The 27,629-nt window shown below is 38.6% G+C and overlaps 2 protein-coding genes across 2 annotated transcripts; one reads left to right on the top strand and one right to left on the bottom strand.

Annotated features, from left to right (window-relative positions):
- The first annotated feature begins 1,459 nt into the window (after window positions 1–1,459).
- Window positions 1,460–23,551, top strand: LOC135695589 (uncharacterized). Its single transcript, XM_065214719.2, has 11 exons — window positions 1,460–2,227; window positions 4,554–4,986; window positions 5,594–5,821; window positions 6,712–7,156; window positions 7,503–8,133; window positions 9,239–9,385; window positions 10,300–10,465; window positions 11,256–11,448; window positions 12,765–12,877; window positions 22,720–22,803; window positions 23,270–23,551. Exons 1-11 carry the CDS (start codon window positions 2,021–2,023, stop codon window positions 23,293–23,295), a joined length of 2,673 nt encoding a protein of 890 aa, XP_065070791.2. The 5' UTR covers window positions 1,460–2,020; the 3' UTR covers window positions 23,296–23,551.
- LOC148960577 (uncharacterized) lies at window positions 18,453–22,268 on the bottom strand. The gene is made up of 2 exons (XM_089110320.1): window positions 20,309–22,268; window positions 18,453–18,899 (listed from the first exon to the last, which is right to left on the bottom strand). The coding sequence occupies exons 1-2, from the start codon at window positions 21,950–21,952 to the stop codon at window positions 18,453–18,455; spliced, it is 2,091 nt and encodes a 696-aa protein (XP_088966446.1). The 5' UTR covers window positions 21,953–22,268.
- Window positions 23,552–27,629: the final 4,078 nt, after the last annotated feature.

Here is a 27,629-nt window from a genome sequence, read left to right as displayed (position 1 = left end):
ACACACTCACTTCATTAAACCATAAGCAATTAGTTTTTAGTTATCGGTCCCTTTAGAAAATATGATTACAAAAGATATGTGTAAATGTTCCAAGTCAATTAACCAAGCGGCAAATACAAAAGATATTACCAACAATAAATGTGTTAACGATTAAACCTATGTAGATCTATTACGAGACAAAAGAAATAGTAAGAATACTGAAAACACGACCTTGATTAATAGCACGCTGGTTAATTACGCAAGTAAACCGTGGGAAAGGCGTTTGCGCGGCAAACTCCCTGCTTTCCGCGACAATGACCAGATGTATGTAAACGTAACAATTGCAGCAAGTAGCCTTCCCATTCTACAGAGAGTTCAAAGAGTCTTGTATCAAAAAGGTAAAAAGCCACCTAGCTCTTATACGTGTGCCTCGTTAGAATAAAGTTGATTTCAGTTGCCCCTTGTGCATATTGGCTGTTCAGTGGCATAGTTTCAGTAAGACCATTTTCTTATTCATGACGAAATTTCTCAAAACTTGTTGAAATATATTTTATGACAGCTGTTAGACCATTTTCAAGATGCCTAAAGAAAATCGAAATATAATAAGAGGAAGAAGCTAGGTTTTTTTCAAATGCCCTTTGGCTGAAGCCTGCCTCCTTACCCTGGCGATGCCAAATTGCTCTAGGGCCTTAAGATCTAGGGGCCTAACAAAATAAGAATTTCATTCGAAAACAGAGTTAACCAATCTAGCGAAAACAGAAAAAAGGCCCCTCAATTTTGTTGGGTGGGCAATTAACTACTTTACTTTAAGTCTCATAAATTTGAATGCACTCAAATGTCTTATATCTCTTTACAGAAAGTAAGCGAAATTTCTAGACAGAGTTATAGCGCGCGTTAGAAAACAAAGGAGACATTAACGAGACACGTTGCATGCAGCTACGAAACTCTCTCTTACAAGTTTTTGCTCGAATTATTGTGTGACTACCATTAGTAATTATTTATGAAGCCGTTGCTGAGATTGTTGATGAAAAATCAACTGGCTTTGCCGCACAAGAACATTCTCAAGCGTTTAAAAGAATTTTTCCCGACAAATTTTGCTGTAATTTGATGCGAGCGCGTGCGCAGCGCGTTTTTACAGCGATGCGTAATGATAAATCCAACTTTGGCACTTCAGCAAAGCAATAGTTAACTCGCGTAAAGGCCGGGTTAAGACGGGTTTACACGATCGTTTTTTCTTAATTTTTTTTCGATATTGGACCGCGATGAATGACAACGATCGTGTAAAAGGCTAAATTGCTGAAAAAAGTTTGATGCTATCTGTCGTTTTTAATCCACTTAATTGGCGATAATGATCCATCGTTGAAGTTTTTATTTTGACTCCGGGTCAAAATAAAATCTCTACAGGCGGGTCTACACGATCGTTTTTCCTTAAATTTTTTTTCGATATTGGACCGCGATGAATGACAACGATCGTGTAAAGGCTAAAGGCGGGTTTACACGATCGTTTTTCCTTAAATTTTTTTTCGATATTGGACCGCGATGAACGACAACGATCGTGTAAAAGGCTAAATTGCTGAAAAAAGTTTGATGCTATCTGTCGTTTTTAATCCGCTTAATTGGCGATAATGATCCATCGTTGAAGATTTTATTTTGACTCCGGGTCAAAATAAAATCTCTACCGTCATTTTTTTTCAAAGGGGCCGACAAATTCTGACGTCATGTCAGCCTCGGGGAGAGAATTTCGAGACTTTTTACTAAGTATTCGCGTGAAGAAATGATTAGATTCATGCTCTGAGAACTAAAATAGACCGGGAAGGTAGTTTAAACGGGCAGGGGACTATTTTTAGATAAAAAGAGGTTCGGGTTTCTCAAGTTTTCTTTGAGAATGGCCCGTCATTAGCTACACATTAAAAGATTTTGAGCAACAGAAATAGAGAACAATCCATCCAATAGACAAAATGATTTCAGAATAAGAATACATTATGGGATGCTTACGTAACGCTTATTGTTACAAAATGGCCCATTGTTAGCTTACTCTAAAATGAAAGGAAGTGGAATGTTGAAAGCAGTGCTTTGTTCACAATTAACCTTCGTTCTGGGAATTCCCCTTTTCCGTTTCGAAACCAGGTTCCTTGTCGTAGCTGGCATTTCATTTCATAGCTGCTCGAGAGAACGACGAGGAGGGATTCGCTCATTTGAAAGCCTAAAGATGAAGTGCTATCATTTGATTCTGCTATCTATGCAAATTGTGAGTAAATGTTTATAATGTAGCCCTTATTTAATGTGCGATGATCACCAATTTGTGCAGGAGTGATAAATCGAGAACAAAGTTTGCACAGGCCACCTTCTTGAATGTTGATATTTTGAAGAATCAATCATAAAGAAATATTTTATCAAGCCACTCTTGTTTATCTGCTCTTAGGGTTTCCGTTTGGTGACGACTTTTCGTTAATGAATCTGTTAAACTTCCTACTTTGGATATAAAAAGCAAATTATTGATGTTGGTTCGAGGCTGTTCCTTGAACGTTACTTAAACTGTTTTATGCCGAATACACACTGATTATCAGGGGTTGCCACCCTCGAATAGGTGCCCCCTCAAGAGGCCAAAGTTTCTAACAAATGCCCCCCTCTCGACTAAGATCCCCTAAACAATACCTTTTATTGCTTTGGCTTAGTTGGTTTATGGCTAAATTCTGGTTCCTAATTTGCTCTAATAAAATTGTCAGGGGCGTCGCGACCGGGAGGGTATGGGGGGTGTCACACCCCCAATAGTATCTCAATAGGAAATTTAAGGTAAAATCCGCTCGGTGGAAGAAACGCTTTAGGTATTTCAGAGACCTTCTTGTCATGAAATCAATAAAGAATCAAGCAAAGGCAGTTGCTCCGTTGGTTAAATATGATATTCCTTGATATGATTGAAGGTAAACAAACTAATGATTTGAAGATTTGAAGATTGCTCGTTGGCAATAAATCTAAAAATCCAGGCCCTCTTTAGGTAAAATTGTGCCTTGTCTCTATTTCTCCTAAATTTTCTCAGTAGAAGCATCAACTGTAATTCACTATGAGCTCCATTCAAAAGGCATGGTAAGATGGAGAGAGGGATCTAAATTTAGAAGTAACTGACAACCTGGTATTTTTCAAGACCACGGCGAAATTGTTGCTTTTATCTGCTGTAAAAAAATTTTACTAAAAAAATAATAATTTTCAATATGATTAGAAGGATTCCTTTAGTGAAATTTGCTTAAAAGAAATCATTTTCCAGTGAACTGGAAGCATCAAAATTAGAAAATTTCCTTCTCCTTCGGTGGCAACCATGGTGCCGTCTCAGGTAGTAACTATATCCTTTGCCCGTCCCGATATAGAGATTTGACAAAACTATTAGGAAAGTCCGTTATTAACATACAGAGTTATATTGACAAAATGTATTGCAGAGGTTTGTGACAGCAGCTAAAAATTTTCAGGCAATAATTTTTTAATCAGGTAAATTTGGGGCGAAACCGAAAGAAATTTTTAGAGGGGTAAAGAATTTTTTTTGCAAACAAAAAAGGGCGTGTCTCACTCTTTAAGGGTGGTCAAAAAATTGAATACTCTTATATGATGTTTTTATGCGTTTCAGTTTCAAAGTTCGCACTTTAGTGCCAAACTTTGAAAGTTCAACTACTACAGAAATGTTAATTCTTTACAATTGTCGCAAAAACATTACAGGCTGAGTACAAAGATTGCTTCTTTTGCCCGGCAAAAGTCCTTAATGTGCTGACGGACAAAGCGTTAGGGGGTACCGCACCCTATACCCTCTTTGGCGACGCCCCTTGTTATAAATGCAACTTTCAAAACATGGTTATAACTGCAGCTTTCAAAACATTTTCCCATTCCTGCAACAAGTGCCTTGTCACTGATACTGGCAAGCTTTTTTCGCCAAAACCTATTGGTAAAAATCAATTTTCGTTCAAGCATCGGTTTATTTCATTCTGTGCTTGCTTCCAGGGATGTGCCGATAGGGGGCCTTGGGGGCGTGGGGGGCGTCAAGCTCCCAAATGTCTGTAAACTGCAAGAAAATTGGTCATGAAGCGGGATTTTTAGCATTAATTAAATAGTTAACTTATTTTCTTAATTTCACTTAATTTCTTCGTAAAACGTAATTTCCTTATAATTTCATACCATTTTTTTTCTTCTACTTTCTTTTCATTGTTAATAAATTTTCTATGGAGAAATAGTTGGTCAAAAAAGTTAAGTTGGTCATTTTTTTCTGAACGCCCCCCAAGCTAAATTGTCTAGCCACACCACTGCTTGCTTCAATTGGCATAACATATTTTGAAAATGATTACTACTAAAAAATCCTAAATTATGACCTGCATGACTGCTAGAGTTGTTGATGCAGATATCACTTCTCAGTGCATGCAACTGTAATACATTTATTCAAGATAACAAGTAGTTTTTCGATTCGCATCGCAAATTCTGACCCTATATATGTGTTGAAGTTTTGTTGCTTCGATGATGTTCATCCAATACGTATTTTCATCCATGATAGTGTCCTTTAACCCATGTTTTTCTTACATTGATTGGTTCTGTCCTAGGGCTTCGTGCAAATTTCATTCGCTTCTACGAGTTATTCGTTGTTTTATCTAAACGGTGAATCGAATAAAAGTTGGGCAATTATTTGTCCAGTATGTATGCCTGGCTATGGAGCAGCTTGGCAGTGTGTCCGAATGTCACAGACTGATTTGAATTCCTCGTGGAATAAAGCAGCGCTGAATCTATTCAAGACATACCATCATTGCACACCCTGCCTATGGGGCACTTTTTCCACGGGGCAATCTATCAATCAAACTTGCAAAAGATGCTCGTACTGCCCGCCCCAACACGTTGTATTGCAACGATGTACTTCGGTGTCTGACACCAAATGCGCCTTCAGAGGACATTACCAGCCATTCACTGAATATACTGGCCTTCTCGTTAAGGAAGTGACCCCCTTTGCAGTTGTGACCTCGGCTTCGGCAATGACATATAGTGAGTTCGATTTGCATTTATTTACTGAATTTTTTTTTCTTCTTTCTTTTGTAATGTTCTGAATTCAATAAGCAGGGCTGCTGAGAGGGGGGAGAGGGGGCAAATTGCCCGAGAACCTCGAGATCTAGAGCGCCTAATAAAGAAATTAATTCAATTTTGAGAATGGAATTGATCTAAGGTAACAAAATTGGGCCTAAAAATAGTAAAACGTCTTAAACGATTGCAAGAAAATGATTGTAAAAAATGATCTGAAAAATATTTTAAGTTTATCAAAAGGATGTAGTCTTTAAAATTGTCTGCTCGCTTCGCTCACGGGAAACCTCGTTTTTGCGTTTTATGAAATATTCAAATTGCCTCAAATTTTCAATTTGGTAATCCAAAATCCACAAGTAAAACAACATCAGTAAAACTTCTGCCACAGCTCTGAAGAGGTGGGGTGGGAAGTTGGGGGGGGGGGCTGATTGCCCAGTACAGGTTGGCCACGTCATGAAGAACTCCCTGAGGATCCGCTCCTTATATCATCTTTGCTAGGTGTCCTTGGCTGCTATATTTCCAAGCTTTTTCTTGCATTTTCATTCTATCTAAAGTATGTTCTGTTGTTTTCTAGCTCCTGAGAGGAAGGTTTTGGGAAACGACAGAATTTCTATGACTATATCATCAATTGTATTGTTCTTCAGTGTGATTCTCGTTGTGTGCTTTATCCCTCTAATTCTAAAAATGAGGAGAAAATTTTGTACTTCAAAGAATGCTAATGTAGCATTGGAGGGCATTGTTACTGTTACAAACATTTCCCCAAGGCAGGAGGAAGAAGTGTCGTATGATATCATAGGAGATGGTAAGTTTTAATTATAGTGATTATTTTCACAATCATCAATTATTTTTGTTACAGTAACCAATGAAACCACTTGAGCTAATTAATAGCCAATCAAGGCATTCCATTAAAAGTTTTCTTTAATTACAAGGTAAATATGACAAGAACTGTAAAATGGAAGTAATAAGGTAATAGAGATAAGCCTAGGAACTTAATATTTTATTTTGGTACATATTTTTCTAAGGCTACCGTTGATTTCAGGGTTTCGTTTTTAGAGGGGACAGTGTGAAACAATTCCAGCGGCTATAAAAGAGCAACCTAGAGTTGTCTTTTTGGGGTTGTGGAGTCCTGAATGGCTAAGCCAGGCTTAACGCATCCTTAGGATTGAACCATATCTTGGAACAATAGAAAATTATAAATAGATATGTATATGAAAATTACTGTCCGTGCTCAATGATGTATAGGCACAGCTGTACATGCTTATATATAAATGTGTGTGAAGGCATTATATATGTGTGTACGCAGTGCCTCATGATGGCATCAAGCGTGAAGCTCGTCTGTGCAACTTATAGCAGTCCTATTCTATACACCAAAGCGTGTACAGCTCTGCCTATACTTTTCGAGCACTGTATGACAAACCGGTAAAAAATTAATTTTTATCATATATGTGTGTTAAAGAAAATTGCACCTTGAATTTTCTCTTACTTCAACACAACTTTCGGAGCCAGGGCAATTTTAAAGCTCTTTAGCAGAAAAGAGAAAACAGCAATTTTATAAGAGTGAGAGAGGAAGGGCAATTTAAACCAAAAAGGTTCTGCTGGGCTGGCTCGATCCTTTGTAAACGATAGTAATCTGTGGAGGCATCAATTGTACAGAGTTATTTTATAGAAACAAATGTTTATGCTTTTTTATAGGCACTCAAAGAACAACGTCAACTATAATATCATGGGAATGCTCTGATACTTTCACTACTGGCAGAGACCCATCAATCAAAGTAAATCTCGGAACACCAGAGCCAGAAGACGAGAAATTGAACGTTAGAAATATTTTCGGATCTAAAAATTCTTTAACAGATGAGTCTCTAGTTATTCATCAGACCTTTCATTTTAATCCCTCTTGCCAAGACTTCCCCAGCCAAAGACATCTTTCTTATCTGCTTTCGAATGAAGAATCTTCAATAAATGATGCTATTGGTCCTAATGATTTAGACATCGATGACCCATTTGATGGCCCATCTATTGGTTTGAACATTGATAGGAATGAAGTTGACGATAACCCAATTGAGGCAGCACTGTTATTTGACCCTGAATCAACATCAGAGGCTTTCAGTGACATGGACATCAGCGGCCTTTCGACGAGGTATGTATTGTGTTCTCTTCAATGAATTCAAGGGGTAAATTCTGTAGTACCCCCACTCTCTCTGACCACTATTTTTCGACCACACCTATAGAAATCCTGCAGCACGGAGTAACGTTTGTGATTTACATACACTCGTTTCGAGGTAATGTCTTAGAAAACCGTTTTGGTATTTTAGCCGTATAATTTGACAGGCATATTAAATGATTGCACATCTAAAACAGTCAATTGCCGAAAAACTACTCTTTTCCTTCTTTGCTCAAATTTATATCTGTTTTAGATTTTCTATTATTTGTTTATTCCTTTGCTTTAGCCTTTTTTCCGTTCTATCATTTGCTAATTTTTGTAGAATTGGATCTTCGATCGACAGCGAAAGCTACGATGAACCCAGGATCACTTTACAAAGATCTAAGTTCTTCGAATCAACAGGAGGGTACCTTGATATTGAAGGAACCTCGGTTTCAATCCGAGTACCTAAAGGTGCAATCCCTGAAGGACAAATCAAGATGATAAATGTCAGTGTTCATATTTGCCGCCCAAACGACTGGAAGGATTTACAGAAATCTGGCTGTACTACAGATCTGCCATTGGTTGAGTTAGGCCCAAAAGGCTCACGATTTTTAAAGCCTATTGAGGTCATCATCCGGCGGCCACCTGGCGACGAGCTGGAGAACGCCACCTTCGAATTTACAGAGGAAGATGTATTATCTCAAGACGCTGTGTGGGTATCTGCTACAAAATGCATAAGTCGCCGACAAGCAAAATCGACTGCCAAAACATGCAAGCCCAGTGTCTCATTTTGTTTTCAGAAAGAGAAGCTTCATGCATTCTATCTTCACTTTACTGGTGGCAGGATTATGAGGAAGAAGCCGAAATGTAAATGGATGAATGCAAGTGCATTTTTTAAAACACATGGTCTTCTTGGTAACTGCCTTGGGCTAAAAATCGTTTTTTGGGAGCAGACACCTGAGGGCGAGACGGTATGGCCATTTTGACAACTCCCTTCTTTTAAACTCAACCTTCTCCTCTTTTGCCTTCTTACTTGGTGAGCAAGACTGTTAAGAAAATTAGTATGACAACTTTTGGGCATCAATTTTATTATACAGAATGCATACACTCTTTTTTTATAAGAACACTGATGCTCGATTTGTCCAAAAAATAAGATTAAGGCTAGAACATGCTCAGCTTCAGTGGAGAAATTAAAAAAAAAACAATTCGAATTTTGAAATTTATGTCACGTCAATAGAGCAAAACTATGCAAGTTTGTCCATAAACACTAGCAGTCATTGCTTTATTTTTAAAAGTTACCCAGTAAAACGTCTTAGATCAGGATAACATCAGTAAAACAGTATGTAACGTCTCAAATATTTGCAAAAAATCACTCTTTAAATAAGAACGATTTTAAGAACATTTGAGCCTAAAATTATAGAAAAGTTAAGAACATGGAGGCTCGGCAAAAATTATCTGGTTCTTATAAAAAAAGAGTGTACTTCGAAAACCCTTCTAGACTCGTGCTGTCCTTCTTTTCTTTTTCTATGAATCTAATTATATAAACACCGTCACCTTGAACGTTTGCTTGGAGTGCCAACCCTGTATTCAACAAAACCCTTCCTTTTAACATTTTTTTAACAGATGCTCAATTATTATTGCTCAAACTAGGGGCAGTTTACTGTTGCAAATAGCGTACGAGATTTTCACGAAAACAAATATATTTCCTGGACTTTCAGATGAAACAATAGGATTTCTAAGAAGATGTGCGAGATGTTCATTGAATGATTTGCCCATCGGCTCATTGTACATAATTTGATTATAATTATGCAGAATGTTTGCCTATATTAAACCTAGTAGAGACAATTGAGGCCTTCTTATAGTCCTTATAGATATGCAGCCCATTAATAATGATTAGGATAGGCAGTATGAAACTCCCATGCTCGCTCATGCTATACATCTTACCACAGAATAGAGAATCTCTATTCTGTCCATTTACCCTACTGTAAAATTTTCCCAAATAGAAGTGTACATAGTTTGAGCTTATAAGAAGCGCGTGACGTAATTTTTGATTTAATCTTTTACCTCTATTTACAGTTGATGAAAAAGGAAGCTGAAGAATTTACAGAAGCAGCACTTAGTCGAAAGGCACTGAAAGTACAAAATGCCGACAATTCATATGTCGAAATAATAGTTAAAAAACCTAATGAAGATTGGCCTTTAGAGTTTGGGGACTTAAAACAGGTTTTTAGATTTTATTTACCATTCTTTAATAAATTGCTAGTGACTGAATAAGGCACCGCACAGCCATTGGGCTTGAAGGGGCTAGAGCCCCACCCCCCTTTTTTACAATGATATATTCGAAAAAATGTTGGAAAGTTTACCCAAACACAACTTTGGAGAGTTTAATCTAACGGATCCTAAGTAGTAGCAGTTCCTCTTGACTGGGAATTCTTTTTGTTCATTTCTAGGTTTTTAAAAAGGGGTTTTCCGGCGTTCTGGGGGGCGAGGCCAAAGAAATTGCCTGGCCTTTGTCTGAGCAGGTTTGGGTTTCGCTGGCTTTTTTAATTTCTCGGGTTGGATTGTCTTCGGGCAAATCAACTTCGCCTTTAAAAACTCCCTTGCTATTATATAAAAGTCCTTGAGAGTTTTCTTTCCAAAAACTGGTTTGTGTTTTATCTGATGGACTCAAGAACAGGAACAATGATGCGAGGAAAAAACTGGTAGTGTGATATTTGTTTTATTAAATTTACATGACGATTTAAAGAAAGAAATATGTGTTATCACACAACAGTAGGGCCTGGATCCAACATAGAGGAAATTGTTTCAAAACATAAAAACAGGGAGGGGTCTTGTTTCCTGTACCTACTGTTAGGGTGTCACCCAAAATGATATCTGAAAATTGAATTTGATTTGTTCATATCAGACCGGTAGGGAAGGGACGCAGTGGCCCTATTGCCCCTGGCCCCGAGCTGAGAGGAGCCCTAAGAAGTTATAATTAAGCTCTTACATATAATGGCAGCAATAACAACTACAATTTTAAAGACGTCATTACGGATCCTGCCTTTTTTTGCCCCAGGCCCCAGAGAATCTATTGTTGGGCCTTGTTCATATATATAATTCAGCTTTTTGTTGAGATATATTACTTCGTTTTACAGGACTGTTCATTTGATTCAGTTTTCGACCCAGAGTGCATTGGAAACCTGCCAGTAGCTGACTTTACGTTCCATAGACGATCTGAGGATTTGGTTAGTTTTCGCTGTTTAGTTGATATTGTACAGAAAGGAAAAAAAGAAATCGACTTGAAAGTCATAATCAGCCAAGGTATATCGCAAAGCCTGATTCTATTATGTTTCGTGATTAGTGATTTTAGTGATTTTTAGTGATTTGATCATATGACATATCATATGAAGGATCACATGACAAATATCTTTCAAAACACATTTTCTAATTTCATTTGCTTTTAGAAGTTTTTAAATACATCTGTGGAAAAATTATTTTTTCATTTAACTTTTAATTTGCAGGTCTTCGTCAGCTTTTTAGCTTAACCATGACCTGCTGTGACAAATATATTTATGTTTGTACGTATGCATGTAATCAATATGAGCAAAATATTTGTAGAAAGTAGGTGAGTTTGTAAGACTTTGTCATGAATACTGTAGCCTGGGAACCTGTGCCATATGAATTCGTTTGCGGAAAAAGAAGAGAGGATTAGACAAGCGTTCAGGAAAATAATACGATTTTCCCCTGTAAGGTATCTATGGCTTCGCTAGCTTTCTGCTTAAGGGGGGGGGACCCTGGGTACCAGACTCACTCTGGGTGGGGGGGGGGGTTGTTCCTGCTCCGAACCCATTTGCCGACAAATGTGCCGACGAAACACACCTAGATGGTACAAAACCCCTCGTTTTTACAATAAATTTTTTTTCAAGGGTTTGTCACGACATCTCTCCCACACCTCCTTAGCGAAGGCACTGAAGGTAGACCCTGTATTGAAGACACTTTTGCTGAAAAATCATATTTACACACAACAACTCTACTTGGAATCGTACTCTATATTGTTACTAATTTATTCTATATTTTTCAATGTGTCTAAAGAGAAAAATACATTTTCTAGAGTACCTCGAGGAGAAGTATAGATCTTCTCGTTTCGGCTCCACCTCTTCTGGGTTTTGCTCAATGACAAGCCACCAGGCCGTCCACGTGATATATGACCAGTCCTTCAAGAATGTTGAACCGAGAGAATATCTGCGACGAACATTTCTCAAACTCAGCGAGCATATTGCAGGATGTTACGAAACTTTTGCAAGGTAGTTCACATTAATTGAAATTTTCACTTCATTTTTCAATTGAATACCATATAGGTTTAATGTTGAATCGACTCAAAGATAATTGATGAAAATGTTAATCAATAAAGCTAATAAAGATGGTCACATGGCGATAACAAGATCTATGGATAGGTCACTTTTTTATTTCTTGACATTTTCAAGCAGTTATGCACTTCGAATGCAAATGTATTCCGCTGCAAACTGAATGGAACTTAAAGTGGTTGTAGGCGACTAGGAGTTGTATGCGAAAATCTTTTTAATTTCTACCGACTACCATCCTAAAGTCAAACAAGAAGTTTTTTGAATGAAAAACCAGTCGGGGACTACATGTTTCCCACTACGCTAACCTGTGAATGAAAATACAGCAGTATAAATTAATCTATATTTGAAATCATTAAAAATTAAAATAAAATTCAAGTTTTTCAAGTTTTTTGTGTGAACCGGCGGCCTTTCGGTATACAAACAGCGCCAAATGTTGAATCATTTATTGTATATACCAAAAAAATCAACCAACCAACTTATCAGTCACACAGATCAACAGAATGATATCATCAATCTATATTTGAAAGGACAGTTGAATCCATCATAACAAGAGTATGACGTCACCTGACGTCATTAGAGAATATTTTAAGAGTTTTTGAATTTTAAACAATTAACTTGAAAAACATGACAAAAATATTACACGTTGCCAGAGATATGACCAAATAAGCACCGGCTATTTCCCTTTCAAACTACTATAATTTGGTTTTGGTACCTAAAGAGTTGAGAAAAGTGGCCATACCCTCAAGATAGGAATACTTCCTCAGAAAAACAACGAAAACTAGGCGGCACTAAAGTGTGGCATTTAAGCTGTTTTGGTTTGTAAGAGCCTTCCTCGTGGTAGCTGACCGTAATGACCGTCATGTTTTCTGGACTGTGGGCAGCAGCCATTTTAAGCGACTGCAGGGCCCAGGGCCGAAAACATATGCGGGGCTTTTGTTCTTTACAGTTTTCTATTTTTTTCTTAGGTGAGGGGCCCCTTTTGGCTACCATAAGCGCGGGGCCTGAGACCATGGCCCCCTTGGACCCGCCTAAAACCGCCACTGACTGCGGGTATAGACATAAATGATATAAGCCAGAACAACAGTAATTATCTAGAAACTTTATATTCCAAAATGATAGCCTGGGAAAAATTGGCTTGGTGGCAGTTGCACCGATGTGGTGTTGCAGCTATAGGGAAATTAAGGTTGACAAACGTTTGATGGTGCTGTAGATGACGTGGCTTCATTGACATCGGTGTTATTTTCTTATTTGTTAAGGCACCTCGGCATCGCTGATTGTCATATTGCAAATGTGCAAAAAGACCACGCTGGGAGATCAGTCGAAGCATGCTATGTGCTGTTAAAAGATTGGTTGAACAATCATGAATCTGGTATGCTTTACTCTCAATAAATTCGAAAGCGCGATTTTTTTTACTGCAACTATGTTAACTTCAATTTAACCTTATCTTAAATTATACTATTGACGTCATCAGCCAATTGACTGGTGGAGACAAATATAAAGAGATTATTTTGAAATTATTCTTGGTTCAATTTTTAATGAAGGCTACGGCTTTCCTTTTTTCGTAATTTTTAACCTTTTTTCTAATAACCTATGCAAACTTTTCTAATACGTACATATTTATAACACAAGCTAAAGCCTTCGTTTAAAAAATCGTCCATTTCATAACTTGATAATGGCACAGAAAAGAAGAAAAAGCGTACGAAAATTTTTTTTGTCCGACACTCCACAGAGTATGAATATCGGGAGGTAACACAAGGGAAACATTCTATCGAGAAGTGGATCGAAAACTAGATCAAGTCAAAAGCAACGAACCAATTAAACGGGCCATTCTTAATCTCATGCTACTTTCGATCCGCATCTGGATAAAAATTTATGTTTTCCTCGTGTCATTATCCAGCGTGAGCAGTGTCGAACGAAGAGTACTTCAGTATGCTATTTTTCAGATTTCCTTTGCAATATTAAATTTGTTTTGAATTTTTTGTATTTGTATTTGTTTCTACCTAGCATCCGAAGGTAGTTTTTAGGAAATTGAGAAGCTTATCCTTATCGAGCAGTGTTCTGGGTCTGTTGTGACTTGGGCGGAACATAGGTGTGTACCACAGAGAGACACATGCTTTCTAACAAGAAGATATATATATATGATTATACTGATTATTTATACTCAAGAGAGCGAACCTCTCTCCATGCCTCGTGCATCTAATTCTAATCAATACTGGCGACGGGAGGGCGTAATGCGAAGAGATGCCGGAAATGCCAAATATGGTAAGACCTTCTCACCATGTGTCCCGGAGCCCTGGACCAGAATGGAGGTTTTCTGTCTCCTTCGCAATACACTCCCCCCGTTGATCGTCTAGCGATCAACCATTACTACACGATTATACGAATGAGTTCTAATCATTAACTATGAGAAGATTCAAAAAACAACATAACAATGATACTTTGATAAATGTAGCTTGAGCTAATGTACGTTTGTGTCTCTACGAATTAATTCACCTATTATAGCAGCATTTCTCTTAGGTCTACCCTTAGCATTACTTGTTAGCGGCTCGTTAGTAGGGTCTGCTTGCGCATGCGGCGCCTCTACAGTACCTATACTTTGTGTATTCGCGTTAACCTCTAATGGAATCAAATGTTGCAAAGGTCTGTTAAGAATTTTCTTACCATTAGTTGATGCCACTTGAACCTTTGCTCCTCTAATATTTCCGTCAGCACCTACAAAAAACTCAACAACTCTGCATAATTTCCAAAATGCTCTTTTACAGAAATCATTCTTTAATATTACTATATCGCCTACTGCAATTGATGGTTTATCGTGAACCTGTTTTGGTTTATAGGCTTCCATGAGATTTAACAGATAGTCCTTTCGCCAACGTTCTGAAAATTGTTCGAGTAATTTGCGTTGGTATTTCGCGCGCTTTGACAAAGCGGCGTACGTATTCACTATTTCAAAATACCTCTCGTTTGGACCCTGCAAAAGATTGCGTCCATTAATGAGCTGAGATGGAGTAAGGGGGTATGAAATACCTTCACTGTCATCATGTAGATATGTTATAGGCCTAGCATTAACAACTGCTTCTACTTCTGTAAGTAACGTGCTTAGTTCCTGGAAACATAAACTAGCACGCCCTATAACCTTCTTCAAGCAGCGCTTAACACTTCTTACCAACCGCTCCCACATTCCTCCCTGCCAGGGGGATCGATCTAGGATAAAATCCCATTTTACTCCCCGGGTTTCTAAGTAGCTGCTCAACTTAGGACTTCGAATTAATTGTTTAATTTCTTTGGACATTGTTTTGAATGTCTTAGCATTATCGGATATGATCCTTGTTGGTAAACCTCTGCGAGCAGTGAATCTGCGGAAGGAGCGAATGAACGAGTCGACATCTAGGGCTTCCACGAGCTCTAAATGGACTGCACGAGTTGCAGCACACGTAAACAAACAAACATAGCTCTTATTATCTGTTTTCCCTTTAGTATAAATACCCTTATTCATCAAAGGGCCGGCAAAATCTACTCCCACATTGCTAAACGGGGGTGAATCATCTACCCGTATTTTTGGCAAGTCGGGGGTGACATTAAATTTAAAAGTTGGCCCTTCAAACCACTTACACTTGCCACATCTCCTAATATGCTTTTTTGCCATTTCTCGACCCCTGAGTATCCAGTATTTCTGACGAGCGCAGTTTAACGTTTCTGATATTCCATCGTGGAACACCTTACTGTGTGCCTCAGCAATGACAAGTTCCGAATAATAACTTTTCGACGGTAACAATATTGGCGTTTTACTTTCATTGACAACGCTTGCATGCAGAAGTCTTGACTTACACCTCAATAATCCTTGTTCATCAGTGAACAAATTAAATTGGTTTACCAGGGGTGGTACCTGCTTACTTTTCGATTTTCCTATAACAAATTCTATCTCCGAGTTAAACGACTGCTGTTGAATTCCCTTTATTAATACAATTTCTGCTTGACTGATCTCATCTGCTGTAACCCATTGATCTAGTACCAAATTTTCCTTGCGAACGGACGATCGTAAATTGTTCAAAAATCTATGCACCCAAGCTAGAGAACGCAACAGCCTACCTTTACTGCTAAACCTGTTTATGTCTATTATATTGAGAACACTTGACGTTTGTTGGCCCTCAGTACTTAAATTTACGTGAGTGACTTCTGATTGTTTTGACCCTCTCTCCTCCGCAGCGGCAGAAGAGGAGGACTTGGTAAATGCTTGTGCGGGCCATTCCTGGGGAGGAAGATGTAAAAACGGCGGGCCCTTTAACCATAAGTTAGCACTGGATACCTTACTTAGATTTTTACCCCTAGAGGGTAGGTCGGCAGGATTTAGTGAACCTGGACAATAATGCCATTCTTCCCTTTGCGAGACCTGAATAATTTTTCTTACTCTATTATGGACATAAGGCTTCCAAGCTCGATCGTTTTTTATCCAGCAAAGAACCGCAACCGAGTCTACCCAATAAAATGATTGAATACGTGAGTGACCTAACTCATCCTCTAGTGTGGTTCTTATCGTTTCTACTAACTGAGACATTCAGCAAGCTCCTAGAAGTTCTAACCTAGGTATTGTCTGCCTTTTCAAAGGTGCTACCTTGGCCTTTGACGCAATGAATTTTACATCTACTTCCCCCGAGGTGTACATAATGCGAAGATAGACAACGCAAGCGTATGCTTTCTCACTGGCATCAGAGAAGGCGTGAATTTCAATTTTCTCAACCGTTTTTCCCTCTTGAAAAACAAAACGAGGTAGTTTTACATTAGGTACTTCATTTAGCTGCTTAAGAAGCGAATCGAATTTAGTCTTATAAGAACCCTGCAGTTCCTCATCCCAAGGTAATTTAGCCTCACATAATTCCTGAAATAGAAGTTTCATGTTAATAACGAACAAGCTGTAACATCCAAATGGATCAAAGATTTTCGCTGCAATTTTGAGAACGGACCTTTTAGTGGGCGGTAAAGATTTTGCGAAAATAGCGACACTGCCAATACGAATTATCAATAGATCGCTGTCTGTATCCCAGTTTATGCCTAAAATTTTGTTGCTGTTTGAGGGCATACCGACTTTATATTTACTATAGGATTGATCATCTTCTTGAGCCTGTAGAGAGATGTTAGAGGGGGTACTATCACAGAGAGATTTATCAGCTGGATTTATCTTATCTAATAGAGCTGTCTTATTAGAGTTCCATTTCCGAAGATTGAAACCACCCTTCTCCATTATGGCTTGACAATTTTGATAAATTTCAAAAGCTTCGTCAAAAGAAGCCGCCCCGCATGACAAATCATCACAATACAAGCGATTTAACACCTTAGTCGATTTAGGATGTTGATCTGCAAATAAATTGACATGATAGCGAATCGTGGCACCTAAAATGCCGGGAGAGCAAGTTAAACCGAACGGAAGGCGTTTTATTCTGAATTGAACAACATTTGGAGACTCTGAATTGACGTCATCATACCATAAAAACCTAAGGGCGTCTCGGTCGGAATCCTTAACTTCTATTTGAAGAAACGCCTTTTCTATGTCTGCAGTTAAGGCAACAGCATGTACTCGGAAGCGAATTAAAGTTTCGAACAAAGGTGGTATAAAATTCTCACCTACTTCCAACCTATCGTTCAAAGAAAGAGAATTTTCATTAGAACAGGCGCTTCCGTCAAAGACAACTCTCACCAGGGTTGCCACTCGTAGGGATTTCTACCTACAGTAGGGATTTTTTGCCTTTTGTAGGTTGTAGGGATAAACCTACGGGATAAAATGCAAAATGTAGGTATAAATCGCTAAAATTGTAGGTATAATCAAGATTAAAGAATTTTCTTTGGGTAAATTTTTATTTGCACAAGAAACATTGAACTCAATGAAATTCTCCCTGTCCCTGGTATGCATCTCGCGTTCAAGGTTGATCCAACACATTCTCTAAAATAAATTGTAACAATACAAAATTGAGAAACAGATTGGCAGTCCGCACGATTGAGGCCGTAATCCGAGTTGGTGAAGGGTTCCCTGGATGTTTGGAAGTTAGTGCTAGGCTATCGTCTCTCTATTCCAGTGCCAGAGGATCATATATGGAAAGATACAATAATAATGACCGGGAAGACGTTGAGAACATTGAACAGTTTGACTGACTATTTACCTGAAGCAAATTTCCCTTGCCTTTTCTTTGGTTTATATTTTTTTAACTGCTACTTGCATCATATTATTATATTATATCGTTCTAAAGTTATACCAGCTTCATTAAAATAGACAGGTTACAAAGCGAATTGAGTTTTTTTGTCATTGTGTGGGTTGTTTTCGTGGGTATAATTTCGAACTTGTAGGGATTTGTAATTGATAATTTGATAATTTGATTTGATAATTGAGGAAAAATGCGTAGGGAGAAAGTAGGGAGAAAACGCATGCGCTGTAGGTATATCTGGCTTTCATACAGTGGCAACCCTGACTCTCACCTTCGTGGACCATCACGAATCGTGGTAACTTTATCGTCATGAAGGACACAATGATGGCCAATGAAATGACTGTTTTCATGTCTTAACTGTTTGGCACAATTTCAATGATATCATTAGTTAACTGCTCCTTAATAATAGAATCATATTCCTTGAGCAATTCTGGTTTACCCTTCAATCGTGTGTAAACTGACTCGAGTCTACCTAAACACATTTTATAATCAGATGGTAATGGAGAATCATAGTTTTCCTTCCAAGGAAGGCTTACCGAATACCTTTCACCAGTAAACTCGATATCCAAGACCTTTTTGCTTGAATTCTCTGATTCACCGTCATTTTGTGATAAGCCCCCAGCTTCGTGTTTCCAAAACGTTGCTAGAGCTTCCTTCAATTCCTCGGTTTTTGCAGGGTTTTCATTAGTTTCCTCATTCTGAGCTACGAATAGAGAACTTGATCGCATTTCTAAGGTAAGATGAGAAACAACATTAGATGACAAACTCACTTTCGCCTGGGATTTGTCCTGATAGCAACCAACCCAATTTACTGCTTATTGCAGTGGGACCCGATCCTCCCTTCAAGACATCTCCCAATACAAAATCAAAATAACTGTCAGCGCCAATGAGAATATCTATGCGATTAGAACGTCCTAATTTGCGATCTGCGAGCCTTAAACCATGCAAATGCGAAAAATCTACGATATCTAACTTTGCACCTAAGGGTGAACAAATAACGGGGTTAGTAAGCGCTGTAATTTCTACACTCTCGTTATCTTCGGTTTCTAAATACAACTTTACTTTACTGCATTCAAAAGGTTTAAACTTATCTGAACCAAACGTGTTCAATTTCAAATTTTCTTTGCTAACAGTGTCCAGCAACAGTGGCGAAGCCAAAGGTCCTGCTTGTCCTGCCGGGCAGGACCACAAATTTCCAAAGATAACAATTTTTAAAATATTAAAAATTTATTCATTTTATGAAATCATTATATGCCTGATTCAAAGGCATTTCTTGTCTTATTCTACACTTATACTTCGTGGCTGTGCCCTTTTTCAATTTTGAGACACAGGGTGACTGAAATGGAATTTCGAGTATCCCGTTCGTAAATTGATATCGTCAAAAATTTAGCCCTGTGGTCAGTCCTGCCCAATACTCGTAGGCAGGACTAAACCCTATGTTTGGTCCTGCCCAACAATGGGCAAACGCCTTGTAGCCCTGTTTTTGGTCCTGCCTCACAATAGAAGAAAACAATGGCACTCCTGCCCTTCAGAAATGGCAGGACCTCAGGTCCTGCTCTTTCATGAAGGCAGGACCTAGACTTTGGAGCCCTATGTTTCGGTATAATTTGTTGATTTTCTGCACCGTGGTCACAGGTCACAAAGAATTTTCACTCAGGCCATAGTCAGGCTTAACTATTTTGAAATCATGGATAAAACTAACTGTAACCGTCATGATTCTGCTGTTGAAGAAGTTTTGCTGCTAGAAGCTTCGGCCGTCGTCACTTGATTTATACAAGAATCAATCGTTTCAAGACGAGTGGTACTTATTGAAATAAAATTGTTTAGAGTCGTTCTGTTGGTCCTATTTACTGTTATAGGTCAAGAATATCACAGACATCGCGAGAAACCTGACATTTAATAGTTTTCTCTCAGACTGCAGAGAGCAAAGGAAGTCATATTCGATGGCCTATTATAAACAGTAGAAAAATTTAGCAGCCGCTGCCGAGAGAGAATCTTCGTTTTTTTGTACCAGGAAAGTCGAGATCGAGGGGAGATGAAGTGTGCATGACAGAAAAAGGGCTTGCTTAAATTTAATTTCAGCAGTTCGTCCTCCTGCCTTAAACAGGAACTACCATACAATTCAGAGGTCCCGATGAAAAGGACGCTTTGAAAAGGATGAAAAGGAAAACAATGGTAATTACTGGGAGCTTTTGTACTCGGTGACTCAGATTGTATTGTACTGGCAAAATGTCAGGGGTTTCCTTTGATATTCAAAACAAATTGATTCAAGACCCTATTTACCTTGCATCAGACATATCCATGTTGTGACAAAATATTTTTACTTTTTTTAAATAATTTGAATCCATTATGTTTCCAGTATGTATTACAACTGTATATGCCTATCTGTATTTCTTTTTAGACAATGATTTCAAAATTTTCAATCAATGAAAACATTTTCAAATGTTACTTATTTTAGAAAGAACTTTTGTGATGCTCTTTTGACAAGGATCCGAACCTTCATCCCCTTTTTTCCAAAATGTGGCAGTGAAGAATGTTTCACTGCAATCTTGATTTCAACATATCCAGAAGGGCGTTTCCCCCTTTTCCGAGGGTCTCTAGGGCGTGGCTTCACGCGATTTTTCTGGGGGCGTAGCCCCCAGACCCCCTTTGAGCAGGACCACCTGTTCTTGGTCAGCTTCGCCACTGTCCAGCAATAGTTTCTCCTTTAGTTCTTCTCGAATGTATGAGCGTTGACTGCCATTGTCAAACAAAACTTGAACTTCGATCTTCTTGTCCCTGTTTTTTCCATACGCATACGTTGTAGCTGTTTGTAAGAGCACACATCCCTGTTGCGTAGCGGTAGCCGTGATAAAGCTGTCTTGAATTTTTGCATTCTTCGGTGGCTTATTTTCTGCCCTCTCGTTGTGTGATTGGCACAGAGATTGGTGATGGCGTCCCTTGCACTTTAGACATCCCCTTTGGCTTCTGCAGTCTTTTAGCAAATGCCCTAAATTCAAGCAATTAAAGCATCTCCTTGCCTTCATGAGAATACTTTTCCTGTCTTTCACACTAGTCACATTGCCGCATTCGTAGGAATAGTGGTCTCCTTGACAATAGTAGCATTTAACTCCACCTGATGCAATAAAGGATCGAGTTGTTCCTTGTAATGATAATGGCACCTTGGATTGTGGAGGATTCCTTTCATGCCGTCTAGTCGACTGCGCTATGTTGTTCGCGATCTCCCTCGCTTCAATTTCTCTTTCGACGATATCAAGAATTTCTGTAATGTTCCAACAGTCTTCTGTCCTCTTTCTTGCGATTTGTATCGTAATTTCCTGTGGGAGGCGAGACATGATGATTGGAATCAAAAGGTTCCCATAACTTTCCGAAGGTATTCCCAGTGACTGTAATCCGCGAACGTGAACAGCGATATTGTCGTATATCTTTCTGAGATTTTCCAGTCCTTCATTTAGATGGTGTTGGAGCTTCAGTAATTTTTCCATGTGCGCATTGATTATCTGGTGTTTCTTCCCGAAACGCGATTTAAGAATTTCGATAGCGTGTTCGTAATTTACTTCTTGTAAGGCCAAACCCTGTACTGCTCGATATGCTGGTCCCTCTAACAGACTGAATAGATAGTTCAGCTTGTTGATGCTTGATAAGCCAGGATTACGTTGCACTGCGCATTCAAAACTTTCCCAAAATGAATTAAATTGAGTTATGTCACCACTGAACTTCGGTAAACTTATCTTTGGGAGCTTCACAGTCGCATGAGCACTACTTGAGGCAATACTTCCGTTCAAATTTCGAGATGGCGATGCTGGAGTAGGCCCCCCGAGTGGAACTGCTTCGTGCTGTGTTTCACTGCCAACCCTTGCTGGCGACGGTATTTCGAAACTTCTGCCCGCCATGACATTTTGAGTGGTGGGTAGCGAGAATGAGCTGCGATTTTCCCTTTGGAAATCTTCGATACGACTAACTGCTTCGTGAATTTTTGCTTCCCATTCCGAGGAATCTTCGACTTCGTTTTCGATTTCCTCAACATTGCACGAGTCCAAGACCTTACTGTCCAAGTCTCTGAGATACAAAAGTTTCTCGTTTAACGAAACTTTTATCGAGTTTAAGCGAGCGATTTTTTCTTGAGATGATTGAGCACTATCGATAATAGCAAAAGCTTCTCTATAAAACTTCGTAACTACTGAGCGATTGCCTCTTCGTAAGGCCTTCCACCTTTCCAGGCGGCTTCGATCCTCGTCTTCTTCGGACGACATTCTGCGAAAATAAAAATGGTATACCTACTGCCCCTGCCCCACGTTGGGCGCCATATGTTGTGACTTGGGCGGAACATAGGTGTGTACCACAGAGAGACACATGCTTTCTAACAAGAAGATATATATATATGATTATACTGATTATTTATACTCAAGAGAGCGAACCTCTCTCCATGCCTCGTGCATCTAATTCTAATCAATACTGGCGACGGGAGGGCGTAATGCGAAGAGATGCCGGAAATGCCAAATATGGTAAGACCTTCTCACCATGTGTCCCGGAGCCCTGGACCAGAATGGAGGTTTTCTGTCTCCTTCGCAATAGGGTCCTTCTTCTCGACCTTGTGATCCCTACGCCTAGAATTACAGAGAACTGGCGACTCTCCTTACACTGGGTGAAAGTTTGGTCATGCCAGGGACTCGAACTCTGGACCCTTGGGTCTGTAGTCGGCGCCTCTAACAACTGAGCCATCCTCGCACAAATTTTTTGATACCAAAAGCTTTTTTTGTCTTTCCATTATCTACCAAAGTTGTTTTTTAAATTGAAAAACACTGTTTACTTGAATAGTTGTTTTGACATAGAAAAACAGTTATAAATTGCAGGGTAGGCCAAACTGGGAATCAGGTAGACAAAATTCCCCTGTATTTTTTAACAGAATGCTTTGTGTATAATAGATGACTAGTCATTTTCTTCTCCTTTACTCCGAGAGAGTAAATTTTCCACTCCTTTTGAGAGCTTTTAAAATGATTGAATTTTGCATTACTTTCAGTGCCGAATCTAAAGAAGGAAGTCTTGGACAAACTAAGGAAAGCATTACAGGAGACTCCAACGACGTGTCAAATTATGTTGCCTTGTAAGGGTTTGCGGTTCTTATAGATACGATTTATATATCATATTTTATCATATTAAGGCCAATGTTTCACAAAACTACTTCTTAAACAACACTGTAACATTCACAGAATTTTTGCCGTGCAGAAGTCGATGAATTTTACCGATCATGTTTTACATATCTGTTGCAAGATCTATTGGTGATATGACAACCAAAATTGTTGAGCAAAGACTGCCTCCATATTCTCGGTTGCCTGTTTTTAACCTGAAATTGAACTTAGAAAGAATGAAAGGTGAATAAAGCTTTTGAAAACGACGATGAAGCGTGGATGAAGGGTCTTGCAAAAATTAAGACTCTAAACTTTTGATATAACGATTGAAGGTTGAGTCTTGGATGAAAGTTTGAAGAGATGATTGCAGTATATTATAAACTACAATCAACGATGATTATTTAACGAAAATAAAAGTGTAAAATCTTTTCCTTGTTTCAGATGCAACAGTCGAGACGACAGTATAGAAAAACCAAAGGATACTAGAGACGACTTTATGCGTACTATATTCGCGTTACGTCACGAGAGATCAATTGGCTACGTTGAAAAAGTGGCAAACAAATTTTTACATTTCAGACTATTGTTGTAAATAGTTTTTTAAACTTTTAGAAACCAAAATGTATCGTAGAATAGTAAATTCAAATTCAAAATGTATCGTAGAATGTAAATTCAACTCTGTCTTATTCGAACTTGTAATTTAATGTAATTTTGACTTTTACTAATTCGAACAAAATTATTTGGTCCCTTGAAATCTCTTAATATACCGGGTCCCGCACCACTGGGGTGGTCAGGGGGCCTTAGCCTTCCCAATTTTTTTGCTAAATTAAAGATTAAACTCAGCCAGGGCCGATCCCATAGAGGGTGTGGGGGTGTAACACCCCCCCCCCCAAGAATAGGTATTTGTGTTTTAGTCGGTAAAATTGAGATTTTAGTTGGTAAAATTAGGATTTTGACCGCCGTTCGTGTTGTCGTTCGTGTAATTTTTAAAAACATTCAAAGAAATTAAAAAGTTCTGCAGTTCAGTTTTTCCGTTGATCCAGAAGAGAATTTTCAGGAACATCACAGAAGACAATCTGACAAATACAGAGACAATTTTAGCCTGGGAGATGCATTTTTAGCCATTCTAGAAGGCTTAATTTCAAATGTGGCCCCGTCTCTGAAACTGCGAAGTACCATGCACCAGGTCGTCTACATCTCTTACGCTAATTTCGTGCGAGAAATACATTTGACAGAACTAATCTGCTATCAAGAAGTGGGTCCAGTTGAAGAACAGAACTGTTTGATTCAGTGTTTCTAAAGGTTGAATAAACTACGTGACCACAAAGCTTATTTTAGAACTTTCATAAAACCAATAGTTTTACAGCTGAAGTTGCTTTGTAATAGCTGAAATTTAAATACGATTCTTTGGAAAAAATGCATAAGTCGAACATTTTGTAATTAGAATGTGTTTGCGATCTCCAGCGATTTCGAATTGCGTAGAGTTGACTGATGGGGTGTGTCACTCTCTCCAAACAGCGTACACAATTTTTTAGAACAATTTTTTGAACATCAGATTTTGAGGGATTTTGAGGGACTATTCTCGAAAACAAAAAGATTTTTTACCAAAGGCGTACGAGATTCACATGGAGTGATATGTCCCTGTGAGCTGACTTTATTATAAAATATAATAAGGCTCGTTAGTAAACAGGAAACCTCTGCGGAGGACACGTAAATAATGCGTATTGTATATTGTAAATTATTTCCGTGATGTATATATAGGGATTGAATCGATTTTAACACGAACGCATGAACGGAATCAAAATTGGATATGTTTCGAGAATATACTTTGGACTTTTGAACATCGTTTTTTAATCGTTTTTATTGAAATCTAGATTGTAGATTCACTGTTTCCTAAGACGATTGATTCAAAGAACCTTGGAATCATAACCAGTTTGTTTCTTCTTGTTTGTCTTGAACTGAATTCATCGTACGGGAACATTGCTCGGTTTAACTTTTCCGGGAGAAATTATTTATCTGGCAATGTTACCCATCAAAGCTAACTTTATTTTGCTTTCTTATGCGTCGCGCCACGCGCCAACTTCGTTCGTAGAAACTAATGGAATTTGCAAGCAGTTACTTCACATATTATCTATATAAGGAATCCCTTATGCTCGGTACGCATCACTTTTTATACCAGCCTATTGTTTCGTTTATATTTTGTTTTGTTTTTGCAGTGTTATTATGAAAGTTTAAGATTGAGTTTTTTAGTTGCTGTTTGTGCTTCAAAACTGGGTCGAAAATACATCTGAAAACGTCAGTTATTCGTCATTTCTACGTCTATCCTGCGGATCGTATTATAGTTCTTTGATTTTCTTTTTGCTCTCTTTGCCTTCTACAAGTTAACAAGTTTATGTTTGGCATATAAGGTAGTCAAAACGTTTGTTGTCTAAAGTTTTGATTAAAATGATTAAAAATTTAAAAAATGCAGCAATAAATAAAATAATTTTGGAGAATAAAAATAACACATTACATGCTTTTATGCGATGGGCGTTCTGGCAAAAGTGGATAGAAGAGCCCTCGCTTTTAAAAAATTTTGCCTTTGATATTTATCCATAAAAGTAACGAAATTGGTAAGGAAAGATGGAGGCAAATCCAGGGCCTCCGACAAATGGGGGGGGGGGGCAGGGAGCATGCCCCCACCTTTTTGCAAAACAATAGAGCTTTTTCAAAATCTTTTGTTATGGGTGTTAAATTTTCCCTTTCCCATCCACTTCATGTGATGTCATTTAGTAATGTTTGACTCTTTGCGATTCTATTCTATGAGTTTGAAACTGCCACTTCGTAGCACAGGCGTCCTGTTCGTGAAATAACCTTTTATAAGATAAAATGGTCTGGATCCCTTCTTTTATAGTACATTTCCTTTCAGAACTACGTTTTACATTAGTCCAATTAAAGCTATTTTATGTAGTTAACCAATCTCCTTCCTCAACACCCCCTTTACAAGGCAACTCTGCATTTACGTTTGTTGGAATGTACCCCCGGATCTGCAGTCACGTGTTATGCAGCTTATAAAAACAGCGTGTTGCAGATAATTCGAGACTGACACTGTGATTGATAGGGAGAGTAGGTTGTAGTTTTTATGGCTAAATAAATTGCTGTTCGTTTTGTTATGTTTTTATAAATAATTCAAAAAATGCAAACAATTGCCTTTTTGCATCTCTGCCTACTTTACAACACATTGGCGCCCAACGTGGGGCACGAGAGGCAAATTAGGTCGAATCAACGATAGATACAGAGATGTACAGTGGAGACGAGCAGCAATCCGAACCGAACGAAGATGAAAGTCTACAACGCCTAAAAAAGATACGAGGTGGAAATCGAGCCAAAACAACAAAGTTAATCAACGAAGCCGAAGAAATTATTCAACGTTACCCAAGAACAGAGGAAATCGACCCCGAAATTAGGAATAAACTTGAAATAAAGGTACAATCGATCAAGGAAAAGAGAGACTACCTAACGCAACTAGACAACGAAATAATTCAAAAATGCAGTTTGGACGAAATAGATCGTGAGGTAGACCAATCAACGGATATTTGTACACGAATCGACGAAAGTATTGCAAAAGTAAGGAACTACCTCAATACGCATGGAAATTCAGTGGAGAGAAGAACAACATCGCAATCTCCAGATATCGCAGTACGCCCTCCGCCAACAATTTCTACGCCACCTCGACAACCGACTCAACAAGTTAGCGAATCTCCCGTTTCGCAACGTTCAACAAGCAATGGTAGAAGCCAAGGTGTTAGGTTACCAAAAATCACCTTACCGCGATTCAACGGAGACATCACAAAATTCCAACAATTTTGGCAGAGTTTTTGTTGTGCAGTCGACGAAAGTGAAGAACTTTCGGAAGTACACAAATTGAATTATTTAGTCAACTCGCTGGAAGGTCAGGCTTATAAGGCACTGGAAGGGTTACAAATCTGTGAAGAGAACTATGAAAAGGCCAAAGTTCTTCTGAAAGAAAGATTTGGAAAGAAACAAGGTATAATCAGTGCTCACATGCAAGCATTGTTAAAGTTGCAATCATGCGAAAATGAAAAGATCACAGACCTCCGCGTAATATATGACACGATAATGGTTCACATACGTGGTTTAGAAAGTCTTGGTATGTCATCAGACAAGTATGGAAGCCTTTTGATTCCTGTTATCATATCTAGAATGCCAGAAGATATTGCCCTCCAAGTAACGCGACAAACCTCAAAGGATGTATGGAGTGTCGATGAAATCATGACCACCATCCAACAAGAGATCGAAGCAAGAGAGGTTAGCAAAAAAATGATTGGGACAGAGAAAAGAAGAAATGCTTCGAAACAACAGCCTTATGTACCACCAATAAGCACTACCAAATCCTTTGTGGCCAGGTTAGAGAGTCCCTCGAAGAATAAGAAGTCAATTCGATGTTACTTCTGTGGTAAATGCCATTTTTCAAACGAGTGCAAGGAGGTGACAGACCTCAGACAACGCAAGGCGATTTTGCAAGCGGCGAAACGATGCTTCAAGTGTTTGCGAGTTGGACATGTATCAAAGGACTGCAGTTTCAACCGAAAATGCTTTAATTGCAACGGCAATCATAACTCAGCCCTTTGCAACAAGGATGAACAAGAGCTCAGACAAGAATCATCTGTGGCGATGTCAAATGTCAAAGAAAAGACGAATGTTATGCTCCAGACTGCTACCGCAATTGCCTATGGTGAAGATAGAAGCAAGAAGGTAACTGTTAGTATATTATTCGATAATGGTAGTCAGAAATCGTTCATTT

The sequence above is a fragment of the Rhopilema esculentum genome, chromosome 2 (assembly GCF_057945365.1).
Source record: "Rhopilema esculentum isolate cy_ngs chromosome 2, ASM5794536v1, whole genome shotgun sequence".
Lineage (NCBI taxonomy): Eukaryota > Metazoa > Cnidaria > Scyphozoa > Rhizostomeae > Rhizostomatidae > Rhopilema > Rhopilema esculentum.
This window is presented reverse-complemented; position numbering and strand designations above follow the sequence as displayed.

What these genes read in the sequence shown, in the direction of transcription:
- LOC148960577 (XM_089110320.1), bottom strand. Translation starts at nt 21,952, where the DNA reads ATGTCGTCCGAAGAAGACGAGGATCGAAGCCGCCTGGAAAGGTGGAAG. An exon ending in CCCCAGAAAAATCGCGTGAA is followed by an intron (nt 18,900 to 20,308) that starts GCCACGCCCTAG and finishes AAAATTGTTATC; the next exon opens with TTTGGAAATTTGTGGTCCTG.
- LOC135695589 (XM_065214719.2), top strand. Translation starts at nt 2,021, where the DNA reads ATGAAAGGAAGTGGAATGTTGAAAGCAGTGCTTTGTTCACAATTAACC. An exon ending in AGTTTGGGGACTTAAAACAG is followed by an intron (nt 9,386 to 10,299) that starts GTTTTTAGATTT and finishes TTCGTTTTACAG; the next exon opens with GACTGTTCATTTGATTCAGT. An exon ending in TGTTACGAAACTTTTGCAAG is followed by an intron (nt 11,449 to 12,764) that starts GTAGTTCACATT and finishes TTATTTGTTAAG; the next exon opens with GCACCTCGGCATCGCTGATT.